Genomic DNA, 15,698 nt, shown 5'->3' with positions numbered 1-15,698 from the left:
GCAGTGATGTGAGAAACATGGGCAAGAGGCTCGGGGAGAGGGGGAGTAGGGTCAGGATGAATCAGCAAAACCTGGAAAGCTCCCCTCTCCCCATTCCTGCCTGCCCCTGGGTGAGTGCACTCCCAAGCGCTGTCAGGGCGACAAGCGCCCATCTCTGTTCAGTCCGCCATTCTATGAAGGCTCTGGGACCTGCTCTGCTTCCTTCCCCTAGTAGAGCTTGCCTGTTCAAAGGTTTGCCCACAAACTTTTGTCCGTCTCCCGCCGCATGTCAGAAATCCCTGGCCTACACCCCAAGCCAATTGGGAGGAAGGGGGCTGGGAAGCCGAGACCTCCACTCTCCGGTTCCATCTTGCTCCCCAAGACCAGCTGGAGGCCACCAGTTAGTGGGAGCCAGTTCCCGAGTTACCGGGTGAAGGCCAGGGAAATAGTGACCCCGAGGCACCATGCTGGAGCTCCAGCGAGGACACACGCGCATTCGCAGACCACAGATACTCATACGCACTTGCACATGCATACACGTTCTCACACCCACAGACACACGGGGCTTGGTGACTTGACAGCTCAGAGACTGCGCAGCGCGGTAAGGTTAATTGAATGCGCATCGATTCTGCCGCGTGCTGGCCAGCCGAGCCAGCCGGGCCTCCTGGAGAAGCAGCCTCGCTTGGTGCTGGAGGTGGCGGGCATCCCTCTTCCCCGACGCAAAGGAGAAGGGTCGTTTTTCGGAGCGCGGTTACCCCCCCCCCCCCCCCCCCCCCCCCCCCCCCGCGTCCGCCGGTCCACTCTCTTCCCACCATGCTCGCCCCAGGGCGGAGAGGCAGTCCCCGCGCAGGATGGGCGAGCACGCCGCCACACCCCGCCTGGGCTGTGAGGACCCTGCCAGCCACTTCCGACACATGCGCTGCCAGGAGCCAGGCGGGCGGCGAGCAGGCTGGGGGAGCGACAGAGGGTGAGGATGACAAGAGAGCTTTGCTGCAGAACTCTGATCCCGATATTTCAAAAAGGAGGAGGCCAAGCCCAGTGCAGGAGAGAGAGGAGTGGGAGAGGGAGGTGGAGGAGAGAGCCAGAGCCAGCCTGGGCACAGGTAGAGAGGAGAGTCGGGGAGGAGGGAACTGTGTTCAAGACAAAACAAGTCAGTGTCTCAGCATTTTAGACGTGGGGAGGGACTTTAGGAACCTTGTAATCTGGTCCTCTCCACACTACCTTCCACGTATGGGGAAACTGAGGTCCAGGAAGGTGAACTTTGGATTTTGTGGGTCCCAAGTCACACAGGGATGAGTTGAATATTTACATATTAAAAGCAGCTTCTTGTTGAAGTGGGAGCCAAGGAGGGCACGGAAGTAATGATGATGTCCATGTCAAGTCCAGGCTCCTACCATGACCCTCAGTCAATAATGGTGAGGCCAGAGGAGATGCCCCCTCCAAACCAGTCCAAGTCAGGAACCTCCCGTAAAGTCCGGTCTCCAAGACTCAGCCCTCCCCCTAGCTTCTCTGCCCTGCTGACACCAGTGCCCTCTGAAGCCTGAATAAAGGGTGCCTCCACTGGTGGATGGGGGGCATAACCCTACATTCTACAAATGCCTGGACCCTCCTCATCCTCTCCCCTTTGAAAGACGGGCAGGGCAGTGCTCCCTCCCATTTCCCACCAAGACAAACTGAGGCCTAACAGCTTTAAGGGAAGGAGGAAACTTGAACCCAGAGCCGTTTGTCAGTGCAAGTCTATCTGCATCTCACACTGGCTCCAGCTCCCTGAGGGTGTCTGTAGTCCCACCACAGTGCCACAGCAAGAGCAAGCGGGGTTTCATTACAGGCAGGGTTTGGGGATGAATTCTAGGTTGTCCTTGATTTCTCCCCACACAAGTACCGAATTTGCAGACACCATCCCAGGTGGGGAAGGGCTAGGTGGGGAGGATGACATGGAGGCAGGTCTATGGTAGGCAGGGCCACAGGCCAGAGCATATGCCCCATGGAATTATCAGCCCCCAGACCAAGGGCCTTCAGGTAGGGATGGGGGCAGGAACCAGGACCTACCCCAGAAGTCAGGTTGCCGAGAGTGAGGGTGAAGAAACGCTGAGCACCCAGGGCTGCTGCTGGATCCCAAGAGGGTCTGGTCTGGTGCTCCGTCCCCCACCCCCATTCCTGGTTCTCACCCAGAGACCCAAAGTCTGCCCTGCTCTAGGGACCCCAGCCGCAACTGCCCATTCCCCTTGCCAGTAAGGCCCTGTGCCCTCCCAGCAGGCACAGCCTGCCCTCCCCGCGGTGCTGCTGGGTTTACCATGAAGCCCGCCATCCAATACATTGTTCAGTGGGGCCAGGGGAGCAGGGGCCTCGCACAGACCCCTCACCCAGGTCGGGGTGGTGGCAGAATCTCGCAGCCACCACAGCAGGCAGGGACTGTGGTCGCGGTGGGGGCCACAGAACTCGACGAGGTCTTAGGCCAGCTTGCCCAGGCAAGGGGACAGCACAAGGACAATCTGCTGATTGTCCGGCTCCTGCGTCCTCCAGGCTGATTACGTCTCTTCCCTACTACCCGGCCCCCACCTCCAGAACCCCTGGGGAGAAGGATCCTTCCCCGAGCCACACCAGTTCCTCTCCTGTGATTTGTTCTGAATTTTCAAACAAAGAGTAATTATGACAGATGTGGAGCAATCAGCGTCATTATGTGGGAAACAAGAAAGGGAAAGGGAGCTGAGGGGGCCTCGGGGGGCGGGGAACGTGTCTTTCCTCCTGGAAAGATGTTAACTCCCACCTCTATCTCAAGCTCCCCAGTACCCTCCCAGCTTCCTCTCCTGCTGGGAACCCGTACCCAGCCCCTCTGCCCAGCCTCACAGGTAGGACAAGACTTCTCTCTGCAGAGCATCCCAGCCTAACTGCCCTCCAGACTCTCCGCAGGCCTCCAGCAGCAGCTGGGGCTGGGGGCATGTAGCCCCGTCTGGCACACCCGGAAGTGGCTCCCACTCTGGCCGGGGTTCTAAGCTGTTCTCTGTTCCCAATGCTCCGGTACACCCACCCTGCATGTGCCCAGGTACCTGGCTCTATTTCTGAGGCAAAAATACTGATTATGTTCTCAAGGGACTCGCCCCCACTAAGGACACTCAGGCCATTGAATTTGGGGTCAGGCAGACCGGGTTTCAATCGCAGCTTCTCTACTTACTGTGTACCCTTGGGCAAGTTAATTCACCATTCTGGGCTTCTGTTTACTCATCTGTAAAATGACTAGTAATAGGACTAGTAAAATAGGACTAGTAACACTACCAATGGAAATGCCGTGGGAATTAAGTAAATTAACACACAGAGGGCTTAGGATAGTGCAGCCGCATATCACTAGGACCACTCCCACTACTACTGGTTAGTTCATCACCAGCACCAGCACTTAGGTAGCCCTCAAACCACTCAGCTCAGCATACGGGGTGCTTTGGAAACTCAGAGGCTCTCCGAAATATGCCATGGATGTCAGAAGCCCATACCCGAGATCTGCTGGCTAACACTCACATCCAGAACTACAACCACAGACAGAGCCTGGGGTTGGGCAGGACACACACCAAAAATGGAAATATATGTGCCAGTCTGCCCTGGAGGGGATATAAAAAGATCTCCCCCTTCCCCAACCAGAGAGCAGTGAGGCACCGGGCAAGGCAAGAGGCACAAGGGACTCTGTAACCTGCCCAGGCTGGAGGACCAATCACATCCTTGGGCAGGTTACCCCCTTGGGGCCTCAGTTTTCAAGTCTGTAAAATGAGAAGGTGGGACCAGCTGAGCTCCAAAGTGTCCCCTGTAGTCTGGATGCCTGTGATTTACTTAGAGGCTGGGAAGACCTCCAAGGTCCTGGACAAACCAGGAATTTTAGGATTCTTTTGCTGTAGCCTGCAACTCAGTGAAAGGGCTAGAACTGGGTTCTCTCTCCTCCTCCTCTCCATTTAGGTGGTCTGGTCTCCATCTGCCCACCCCAAGTCCCTGGGGCCTCTTGCTAGTCCCCCCCTCACATTCCAATGGCCTTGGGGGCAGCAGCCAGACCAGAAAGTCCAGTTCCTGCCCATTATCACTGCTCGCATCTGCACTGCAACCCAACACCAGCATTCCAGAGAGCAGCCCGGGGGCTGCCCCCACCCACCCACCGTGGTCAGTGTCCGGGCTCAGAGACAGGCCCCGAGCAGGGGCCAGTGTTCTCAGATTCCTCTCAGGGAAGGTGTGCCCCCAGGGAGACTCCGACTTGCTGGGGAGGCCCCAGACCCCTTCCTTCAGGGTCTTCTTCCAAGCTCACCCTCTCAGACTCCCCTCTTCCTATGTCTTTGCTCTATGCTGAAGCCTGAGCTCACCTACTTTTGCTCCTGAAACACAGGTATCTCCCTCCAAGCGCAGCAGAGGATGGTGGACACAGGAATTGGAATTGCTACAACTGGAGAAAGAGGCAGGAGGAAGGACAGAACAATAAAGAGAGCAGGAGAAAGGAAGACGGTAGGGCCGGAGAAACGAGGACTGAGGAGTGATAAAGACAGAGACCCTAAACATGGCCTCACAGGAAGGCAGAGGTGGGGCAGAGTGTGGGAGTGTCAAAGACTGAGGAGCCCCGAGACTAAGATCCAGAGAAGAGGTGGAGAGCGTGGGCTGGAGCCCTCTGCCTGAATCAGGTGGCGCTGGCCTGGATTAAGCCCATACTCCCACCCCCTCCATCTCCCTGTGGTCTGGGGTCTGGCCTGAAGCTCCTCCTTGCTTGCCCCTCTTCAGGCCCTTGCTGGGCCCCTGCCTTTCCACTTTCCCTGGGTCACAATGTCATCTGTCCAGTCACCCCTCTTTAGGAAGCCCCCGGGACTGCTCCCATCCATAGAGGTCACTCTCTTTTCTGCTCCTCCCTTACATTTGAAGGCAGTCACAAAGGGTTAGCCTTTCTTGGAACAGGGTGAACAAAGTTGGGGGCAGGGGAAGCGAGCTCAGAAATCAAAGAACGGTCCTTTGGTGGGGAGGTGGGGGGTTTGGGGTGGGGGAGGGAGGATGGAGGATGGAGCAGCCCTGGCCAGCAGGCTCGGATTGCAGCCAGATTGCTGGCACTCGTCTAATGAGTAAGAAAACTATGGCCTAGACTCCCCAGAGGTACTATGGCCGGGCTGTCATGTAAGCCCCACCCTCCACCAGTGACCTAAAGCTTTTCCTCCCTCTTCCCTCACTTCAGCTGCAGGACCTAATAGAATTATCTACCACTCCCTCTTGCCCTGCACCAGTTCTGTCCACTCTAGATCTCTAGCCTGGTCACACTGCTCAAGGGAGGAGGGATTCCCACAGGAGACTCCTTTGAGGAGAGCTGGACCCCAATCGTAAGCCCCGTGCACCTCCTTCAGCACACACCTGTATGCTCAGGTGCCCACAGGGGCCCACGTGGCAATATACACATGCACTACTGGTCTCTACATTTCTTGTTGCAGCAAGGCTACGGCCAGAGATCTTAGGGAGGCATAGGTTAGTTACACAGGCAGACATTTTTGGAATCACTTGGTCCAATTTAAACAAAGACAGCAGTGAGCTGTTTGGTTTTCCATCCTGGGTGCCCTTCTGTTCCATTCTACTTTTATTGAAGGCTGTGTTGAACAACCTTCAAGCTGCTGTGAAAAGTCTCTCTTACACACACACACACACACACACACACACACACACACGGCTGCAGGGACTTTGGAGAGGAGAAGGAAAGGCAATACAAGAAGGCCAGAAGTGAAAAAGTCCTTTCTCCCTGGGGGTGGGGAGGGAATAGGGGGCTAAGGGGGGCTGGGGGCCTGTTTCATTTGCAGGCTGCAAATGCCTCTCCTATTCACCGGCCCACATTCCCAGCCAAGGCGCCCGGCCACGGACAATGCCGGAACAGGAACAGAGAAGATTTGCACATTGTGTTCAAGGGGCCAGCTGGCTGCCTGCGACAGTGGAGCCAAGGTGTGGGAACCAGAAGCTTTCGACTTCCACACTCAAGTCCTGCTGGTGGGGTGAGGGGCGGTCCTCCCCCCACAGTTGGGGCCAGTGAGCCTGGGGACACAGCCTTCATCCAGCCAGGGAATAAAGTCCAAGGCAGGAGATTCCAAGACCCAGGCATGAGGGCTACCAAGCAATTTGGTCTCTGATTCGCACCCCATCTGGTGAGCAAGAGAGAGTCTCAGCTCCTCTAGAGATAAACACACGGCAGCCGCCACCCCATGATTTTGCCCCGAGTGTGTTATATTCCCCTGCCGATCCTCCCCGTACACAAGCTTCTGTTCCTATGAGCTATGCTATCAATTACGAGGTAGGGAGAAACAGAGAGAAAGCAAAAGAGAAGCTGAGAGAGACAGAGCTCTGCACCCAGAAGGCCACATGTTCATTTAGTTTTTACCAAGCTCCACAGGCAGGGGATGTGAGAAATACAAAAGGAAGAGAAGCCCCTTAGGAGCTTAAAATCTAGTTGAGGAGACAGATGGACTATCCAGCCACAAAACAGTTACTTAACAATGCAAGCAGCCCTCACTGAGAGGAGGGCTGAGCCTGAATGCCGCAGACCACAAGTACTCCCCGCCTTAGGAGTGGGAAGAAGAAATTACTCTAAGTGGTCTTTGGGGAGGGATCGGGTAAGGGACGAGCAGAATAGACTGGGAAAAGGCTCAGGGAAGGCAGCAGGCATGTCCCAAGGACTGACTGGATGGAAAGGAAGCCTTAATACGGTACAGCAGAGATGAACCTTGGTCCAAATGCTCAATATTACGATGAGAAAAGCAAAGTCCAGAGAGGGTAAGTGACTTGCCCAGAGCCACACAGGACTCCTTGTGTCCAGGCAAGGGCCTTTCCATCACACCTCACAGCTTCTCAGGAACACCAAATGCGGTTGGTGTGTGAGTACTGACCTGGCAGGGAGAAGGGCCCCGACCTGCACCCATTTGCACCTACCTCTGCGCCACAGCATACTTATGGGTGACCCGCCTGGCGTGAGAGTAGGCCTTGTCATGGCCACTCACTCATCACACCGGCAGCACCTCAGCTGCAGCGCCTGCTTCCTGCTCTAATGGGTAGGCAGACGCGTGCAAGGGCCAGAGGGGAGACTTCCTCAGGGTTACTTTGGCTGAGCTGCCCCTCAAGGAGGAAAGAAAAGCTTGGGTTCCACATCCCAGGCCTCCAGGTGACAAAGGCTTCCAGGGTTACCAGCCATTGCGCCAGGAACCGCTTCCCTGCACATCCCACTGTCTACACTGAGGCCCTCCGGGGTCCCCTCACACAAGCTGTACCACCCAGCAGCTCCAGCCCAAAGTTTTCCCAACCCCCCACCCAGACCTGGTTCCACAGACCTCTGCCCAGACCCTGCCCCCAGATCCACGCAAGCATGGGTCTTGCTGCTGAAAGAGATTCCAGGGTAGCTAGTTAAACTGCCCTCCCTCAGACAGGCTGAGAATGATTCAGCCTTTAGGAGTGGCTGACTGAGGGCCTGAGACGTAGGTGACTTTCTGGGGTGGAGACAGCAGGGGACTAGAATTGGACTTCCACTCCTCTCACCATACTCCGCTGCCTCTTTCTAGGAGTCTGGGCTCACCAGTGCCTTCCTGGAACCACCACATCTAAAGGAGCTTAGAATTTCACATTTCTCACCTCTGTTACCTCCCCAGGATAAAGATAGTATCTAAGGAACACTTTCTACGTACCCTGCACTGTGCTAAGTTCTTTACGCATATTCTCATAGGTGATCCTCATAGCATTCCTCCTTGCTAAGTATTATTTCCTCCAATTTAAAGATGAGGAAACAGACTCAGAGAGTCCAGTTACCCAAGTCCCTCCAGCTGGGGGTGTGTTTGCCTCCACAGCCCACCCTCATAACCATTGCTGGGCACCCCAGTCAGGATGGCCCCAGGCTGCGGGGGAGACATTCCTGGCTCTTTGAGAGCCCTGCCTGCATTGGAACAGGCTGGTCCTCATCCTAAATTAGCGCTCAATACCTAGCACTAACAATAATACTTAATGAGCATTTCCTAGAGGCCAAGTCCTGTGCCAGGTGCTTTCCATCCATCACCTCATTTAATCCTCCAACGACCCTGATAGGCTGATGGGATTATGCTCATTTTTTTCAGATGAGAGCACAAAGACTCAAGAGAGTTCAAAGTAACTCTTGTTAAGGACACATCATCAGTGAGTGGCAGAGTTGGGGTTCAGACCCACCTAGGTGTGGCTCTGAAGCCCATATTCTATGGACTTCACTGTGTTGCCCACAGACCCCACCCCCCCACCGAGCCAGTGATTCTGACATGGGAGGGGGCTCTCCTCCGCACCTGTGGGCCAGCACCATTGGCATCACCTAGGATCTCGTTAGACCTGCAGAACCCCAGGCCTTGGCCTAGACCTACTGATTCACAATCTGAATTTTATCAAGATCCCCAGGTAACTCACAGGCACAGAAAAGTCTGAGAAGTCCTGATCTAGATCATCTAGCTCCAGTTTCCCAAGGGGCCTGAGACCAAGAACTGAGGCCAGGAAGTGAGAGGCAGGAAATGAGGGCATCTGCGTGAGGAGAGCTGGCGGTGGGTCTCCCTCCCAGTCATCCCCCCTCCTTGTAGCCCATCCCTCTTTGGAGTCATCCAGGCACACAGACCTCAACAGGTGTGAGTCAATGCATGTTCCCACTGGATCGGGTGACCCACGTGCCCTTCCTGGAGCCCCTCCAGAGGGATGGCAGAGGGTCTCACAGGCCAGCCAAGCTTCAGACAATGCTCAGAGGCTTGGGAGAATCCCCAGGCCCTCCCACGAAGGGGTTAAAACAGAACAGGTTGTACTCCGGCTCCAATAATTCTACTCCTTGAGAGATTTCCCTAGAGTACTCCCTAACTGAATCCCAGCGCGGGAGAAAGCTGGGGGGCTGGGAGCGGATTCAGGCAGTCTGCTATTGCTGGCAACATCAGTGGAATCACCTTTAAATGAAGAAAAAGGTATTGACTCCATTACCGAGCGCCTCCTCTGTGCCAGGCAAAGCATGGGGTGTGTTAGTCCTCACAACCATCCTACAAACTAGGATTATATGCACATTTCGCATAATGGTGAGGAAACTGGGCCACGGAGAGATTACTTGTCCAGGGTCTCATTCTTAACAAGTGTCTCAATTTTCAGCCCCCAAACTATAAACACATGGAACAGCAAGGCAGAGAAACCAGACATGCTGGAAGCACGAGTGTTCCTAGGACCCTGAGCCGCTCTGTCCTAAAAAGGAGATGCTTGGAACTAAAGCCCCCAAGGAAATCAGCCTGTAGTCCTAACCCATCCTGGGCAGGCCATCTTTCAATGACAGCATCCAAGCCCACTGGGATGGGAGAGGGGGCATTCCAGCCATCGGCCTCTGGCCCAGAGCTTGGATGCCCCAGCAGACCTGCCCACACTCACCTGGACCCCTAGCTGCCCTCACTGGGTTAGTCCCCTGGGTGGACTGTGTGTCCTGTGAGGGGCGCTTAGCATACCCCTGCCCTATCAGCCCTGTGGAGCGGGCAGGAGAATCAGGGGCTCTGGAGGGCACCTCACAACCTTTTCAGAAGGCACCCTCCCGTGTCACACAACATCTGCCCTGCCTGCGGGCATGCGGGCAGGGAGTTATTACCAAGGAGAAAACCCAGGCAGCTAATCAGCTTGGAGGTTCCTAGGGACAATCAGCCTATGAAGTGAGAAAAGGGGATCCAGCCACCCGGTTGCTTGGTATCCAAGCATTCCCCATGGGGCCACGAGCCTTGTTGGGGAGAGAGGCTGCATCAGACTGCCAGTGTTTGGAGGCAAACCCCCAGCTGTCCCAGGACCCCAAAGGATTAACCAAGCTGACCTCGCCACACTGGCCCTTCCCCCAGCCAGAGCCCACAGCTCACTTTTCTTTATACTGTTAGGAGTTTAAGGAAGCCAAACATCTTGAAGGTATTACCATTTATAGAAAAGCACATCACAATTAGCTATATATATAAACACCTGGGGATTCATCTCCCAGAATTCTAGGCTGTGGTTGGTGATGCAGGGGGCATCTAACTTTCAGTGCTAACACAAGCCAGGGAGCAGCTCCCTGAGAAGTCTCTTCTCTCCCGCCCGAAAATCTTCCTCGGGCCCCTACACTCCGTCCACGCTTCTCTTCCTCACACCCAGCCATCTGCTCAGAAGCTGCAACCAGCCTTCCCCTACACCGCCAGGAGGACCGGGGGATGAGGGGTCGCTGAGCCAGAAGTGATTCAGTCTCAGGTCCAGGGCTGCCTCCCAGAGAGCTCCATATGGGGGGCCTGGATGAGCCATCCTTAGAACAAAGGGGCATCTTAAACCCAACTAGAGGGCTCCTGCCTCAGAATGATTCAGCACTCACCAGCCATTCAGAGCAACTGTGCAAATGCCCTCAGAGCCAGGAAGAAACTTGTCAGCGATCAGATGGGGAAGAGGCAGCGTGCCACAGGAGTTAAGTGGGACTGTGCAGGGGTTCAGAATACCTAGACTGCAGTCCTGGCTCCTCTGCTCACCAGAATGTCACAAATCCCCCTAAATCTCAGTTTTTTCATCTGGAAAAGAGGGATGATAACTGCCTATCTTCCAGTGTCATCACGATGACTAAATGAGATAATTCATGTAAAGCACTTAGGCAGGGAGCCCAGTATGCAGCAATTGCTTTATAGGTATTCGCTAAAATGATTACCAACCAAAGTTAAAGCAACCCCTTTAAGGGACACCCCCCAACAGAAGCAGAGAGATATGGGATGGAGAGCATTTTCCACTTGGCAAAACTTTTGCCCTTCCCCTAAGGAGCAGTGGTTCTCAACCATGACCTCCTACCCTCACAGCCTGCCACCTTCCCAAGATACATAAATAATTTTGGTTTATGTAAAAATTCATTGTTATGTAACAATGAGTGTATACAGATTAAACAACAACAACAGACTTTTTGCAGGAAGGGCAGTAAAGCACGGCCATCATTTCATCACAATTACTGGTGGTCCATCAGCACAAGCAAAGCACAAGTCTAGAGCTGAACACCTCTTCTCTCCCAATCTAAAAAGCACACCAAATGTCAAGTCACCACAATGTACACTTTAAAAATCTTATAATTTTATTGTCAATTACACCTCAATAAAGCTGAAATTTTTTAAAAAGTAACACCAGCATGAAGGTGAGTGGGAGTAATGTCATCATTGTGTTAACCCTGAAATTATTCTATCATATTTTTTGTAAAGCAAATTGTTGACAAGCCTTCAGAATGTCATCACCGGTACCAGTGAGGTTTTATTCTACCCAAAAAGGTTTGAAAGTCAGCATGTAATGAAAAAATTGCACATAACCAAAATTACCCTTCAAAAATCTCTTAAATTACCCCCCGAAGTATGACAATTGTTTATATTTAAACACAAAAATCATACCCAATAGACTGGGATGCTCATAATATACAGGCATATGGAAACTAAGACACACTGACCCAAGAACTGGATAAAGCTTGCTGTCTCTCTCTCCCTCTTCCACAACAGTGTTTGGCTACATTCTTGTCAAATTGCATTCCAATCAGTTAAATGAGTATATGATATAAATTCCACCACCGCAAATTACTGCTATGCCCCTCTCAACTGACCCATGCTGAGAAATTAGGGCTCCAGAAGCTGCATAAGATGGAACTGCTCCCTCTATCCCTCCATGGCCTGGAAAAAAAAAAGTAAGGGCAACCCACTTACTTGCAGCCTGGATTCGAGCCTTCCGGCTGACCACCAGCCCAAAGCGGTTCTGAGCCACACACTCATAGTCCCCCCTCGTCTGAAGGGCCGCCTCCTCCATCCAGCAGGAAGTGGCGGATCATCAAGGACCCATTGGCCAGCAACGGTGGAGTGGGTACTCTCCGGCAGCTTCCACCCCATTCTTCCTCCAGGTGATTCGCACTGGAGGGGTCCCCTCCACCTTGCAGCCCAGCACTACAAGGCTGCCCAGGGACTGCAACATCATCGCTTGCTCCACAAGCAAATGCCAGTTCGGCAGAGTGGCCAAGACCTGCATCAGGCGGGGGAGATGAGAGGAAAAGGAGAGGTTAGTGTGGAATGAGCAGACACAGGTGTTCCAAGTTCTCTGGATCTGTGTACCCCATCCCCATCATTCTGTGATGTTAATAGGAATCTCTATTAATATATAGACCTTTGTGCATCTCATGCAGTATAGTTACTTAATCAACAGACCATCTCAGAGAGATGGATATTGTTCCTACCATCTTTTTTTTTATTTGTATCTTTTACAGAAAAGGAAACTGAAGCCCAGAGATGTTAAGCAACTTGTCCAAGGCCTCAGAGTTAATAGCTGCAAATCTGGGATCTAAAAGCAACACTGATTCCAATACAGCTGTTGCCACTTCTGTGGTCACCCTGGTTAAGCACTGAAGCCTCACAGACTTTCAGGGTGTGACCTCAGGTAAAGTATTCAACCTCTCCGGGCTTCTCGGTCCTCATCTGTTTAAATCAGGAACAACAATATGGCTTGTGTCGTAGGGTTGTTAAATATGACTAACAGACTCAAAGGCACTGCACTATGAAAAGTTAAAAGTTCTAAACAAATATAAAGTGAGATAGTAATAAATCACTGCTTCATTTTGTTAGCAAAACCATCTGAGGCCTGGTCCGACGCCTGGCAGGGAGAAGGGTGTGTGGGCCCAGTACCGGGTACAGGCTAGGCGATGGTCCAGCTCCACTGCCCCACCCCTAGGATGCTCTGGGTTTTGGTTGCTTTGCTTGTGTTGCCTTTGTCATAAGGAGGATGAGGGATACCAAACATCTACTCAGATTTCCCAAAATTTAGAAAGAGAGAGGTTCCTAGAACCTTTACTCCCAGCAACCTCTTCACTCCTGCAGAAGAGGAAAAAACTGGAAGAGGAGGGGAAAGAAGAGAAGGGAGAAGAGGGTGATCAGGGAATCAGAAGAAGCCGGAGAGGAAGTACAAGAGCTCCAATCCCAGGCATGATGCCGAGTCTCCGACTTCTCAAGCGAGCAACTTACCAGACCAGTTACAACTTCACTCTAGGAAGAATGAACCCACCTGGGCTGAAAACGCATCCACAGACCCCTCCTCACATTTCCAAGGAACTAGCGATCCGGGAGCGGGCCCCTCCCTAACAGACCAGCGCCCTCCCTGGCTGGGGGGAGATGGGGCGGCGGGTGGGGAGACAGGAGGAGGAAGGCTGGGGTTAGGGGCGTTTCCCCCACCCTCAGGGATAGGTGATTCGTACTTTAAGACATTTGAGGGTCACGCCCCTTCAAATCCTACCCATCCTTCCAGGAACTGCGTTCAGCAGTCCTCAGCTCCCCACCCCAAGCCCAGTACAGCAACTGGGGGATAAAGTTTCTCCTAGAGGGGCGGCCGCGATATTCCCTTCTCCCGAGCTAAGAGGGGAGAGAATACTGCCCAGAGGAGTGTCTGTTGAGAACTTGGGGTGGGAGGGGAAGGGACTAGATTTGCGCCCCTCTCCCGTGAGATGGGCCCGTTACAGCCACTGAGGTACAGGATGGTGGTGACGGAGCTCCGGGCGGCAAGCCGGCAAACCCGACTCTGCGTGTGCACCTCCGGGGCAGGGCGGGCACGTGAGCATCCCCGCCGCCGCTAGCCCTCGGTCGGCTTCTCTCCCCCTTCACTCAGCTCGCGGGGGTGTCTCTCGGGTTTATCCCTCCCCACGCGCGGCCCGCCGGGAACCTTCCTCCTCCTCCTCATCCTCGGTCTCTCCCTCGCACTCCGTGTCCCAGTCCCGGCTCCAAATCCACGACGTGCTCTCTCCGCCCAGCGCAGCCCGCTCGGTCCCGGCCTCCGCCCCCGGGGTCTGCCGTCTCCTGCCTCGGCCGCCTCGGGCCACTCTGTGCCCACCCCTGGGCTCCAAGCACCCCAGCTCGCCCCCTAGGACGGGCCTCAGCCCTGCGGTCTCCCATGGCTCGTTTCCCCCTCTCCCCAACTCCAGCCTGCCCGCCGAGCTCCTGCTTTGCCGCGCTCCTTGCCCCTCGGTCCGGGCTCGGGTACTGCCCTGAGTCCTGGAGACGCAGCGGACGGAATGCCGGTCTCTCTTCGGGGGGCTCCATCCTCAGCATCCCCCTGCCGCCCCCGGCAACCCGGCCTCAGCGCCCCGTCCCGTTCGCCTCCCCTTCTCGGGCAAGTCCCTCCGACCCGCAGGTCCGCGCCGCTCTCCCCGGGTCCGCCCCTCGCGCCCGCTTACTCCCTTCTCGCCCTTCCCGGGGCTCGGTCCTCAGCCGCCGGCTCGCGGGCGCCCTAGCTCACCGTCGCTCGGCGCGGGCAGCAGCAGCAACAGCAGCAGAGGCAGCAGGAGCCGGGGCCGGCAGCGCGGGGGCGCGGCGCGCGGAGCAGCCATGGGGCTCGCGGTCCGCTCGGCTCGGCGACGCGCGGCTCTGGGGCCTCTCGCGGCTCACAGCGTCCCGCGGGGCCGGCGCCGGGGCCGGGGCCGGGGCTCCGGCCGGGGCCGAGCCCGGGCGGCTGGGGGCTGGGGCCACATGCCTGCCTAGGAGCGCCGGGGGCGCAGGGGGGAGCGCGGGGCCGCTTGCGCCATCTTGCACCCACCCCGGCGATCTGTCACCTCGCCCGGGGTGGCGACGCTCCGCACTCCACGCGCCCGCGCCCGCCCCGCCCCCTCCCGCCCCCAGCCCGCCGCACTCCCTTCCCTCCCCTCCCGGTCCCTCTACCCAGCCCCCTCTCCCCGGAGGCCCGGTCTGGGGAACAAAAGAGCCGGCGAGCGCTTTAAGCGGCCGGACATTCCCGGCTGCGCGGCGGACGCGCCCCCTGCGCTTTGAACTGGGGCCGGAGCGGCGGGCGCCGTCCCGAGCTGCAGCCCCGTACCCCTCCCCCGCGGGCCAGCCCCGGACTTGGGGGCGACTGAGGAAGTGGAGACCCAGCGGACCGCCGACTGGGTCTGGGCTGCGGAGAAACCCGCAAAGCAGCGGGATTCCCTCTGACCCACTCTTTCCTGCTGCGCCCTCCTGCACCCGTGTCCAAGTCTATATTGTCGAGATAATTCCCTAAAAGCTGCACAAAGTTGTCAAAGATTCGGTTTTCCTTTGGTTTCCGGTCCTTCCAGCCAAAGGCTAGGACGTTTAGCTGCAAGACTGGCCTCTTCAGACTGAAGAGTTCTGGCGCTTGGGTGGATAGAGGTAGGAGAAGTGGGAAGGCAGCTTCATCCCGGGCCCTGGGAGAGCGGAACCAACAGGACAATGAGAACACTAAAGTGACCCGGTTCCGATGTTCTGCCCGCTGTTTAGCCCCGCAAACCCAGGCAGTCACTCTTGGAACTCATCTGAAAGATAATCATATCTCCCCTGCTCACTCACAGGGAAATTTAAAGGACACAGGTCATGACAAATAGCCTGGTAACTGGGAAAGCATATTGAAAGTTAAAATTTCCAGTTACATTTCTATGCCACAAAGAAGACTCAAGGTTTCATGTCAGAGAACATAAAAGGAGACAGCATCAGCCTCGGGTAAGAAGTGTTACGGAAGATAGGCATGCCTCTTAGGAGATACATCCCCATGCTCGCCCTCAGAGATCTTCCGTCGTGGCCACTCACTATTAAATGATCTTCTGTTGAGTCCAGCATGATGTGCTAGTCCATCAAAATTACTGAGCATCTACTAAATTCAAGGAGCAGGAGGCTTAAAGAGAGTAGTCTCTGCCTCACTCAGCTATTGGCATTGGACTGGTCTGGCAGAGGAGTAATTACATCTCTTTCCATACCAACTCC

At 55.2% G+C, this 15,698-nt stretch overlaps 1 protein-coding gene across 1 annotated transcript in view; it reads right to left on the bottom strand.

The window, feature by feature from the left end:
- IGDCC3 (immunoglobulin superfamily DCC subclass member 3) overlaps positions 1 to 14,317 on the bottom strand; it is a 41,085-nt gene extending 26,768 nt beyond the window's left edge. Inside the window, 6 exon segments of the mRNA XM_036841999.1 lie at positions 11,661 to 11,733; positions 11,735 to 11,803; positions 11,805 to 11,828; positions 11,830 to 11,898; positions 11,900 to 11,970; positions 14,227 to 14,317. Of these exon segments, the coding sequence (XP_036697894.1) occupies positions 11,661 to 11,733; positions 11,735 to 11,803; positions 11,805 to 11,828; positions 11,830 to 11,898; positions 11,900 to 11,970; positions 14,227 to 14,317 (397 nt within the window).
- Positions 14,318 to 15,698: the final 1,381 nt, after the last annotated feature.

This window comes from Balaenoptera musculus, chromosome 2 (assembly GCF_009873245.2).
Source record: "Balaenoptera musculus isolate JJ_BM4_2016_0621 chromosome 2, mBalMus1.pri.v3, whole genome shotgun sequence".
Lineage (NCBI taxonomy): Eukaryota > Metazoa > Chordata > Mammalia > Artiodactyla > Balaenopteridae > Balaenoptera > Balaenoptera musculus.
Note: the sequence above shows the minus strand (reverse complement) of the source record. Positions and strands in the feature narration are given on the sequence as shown.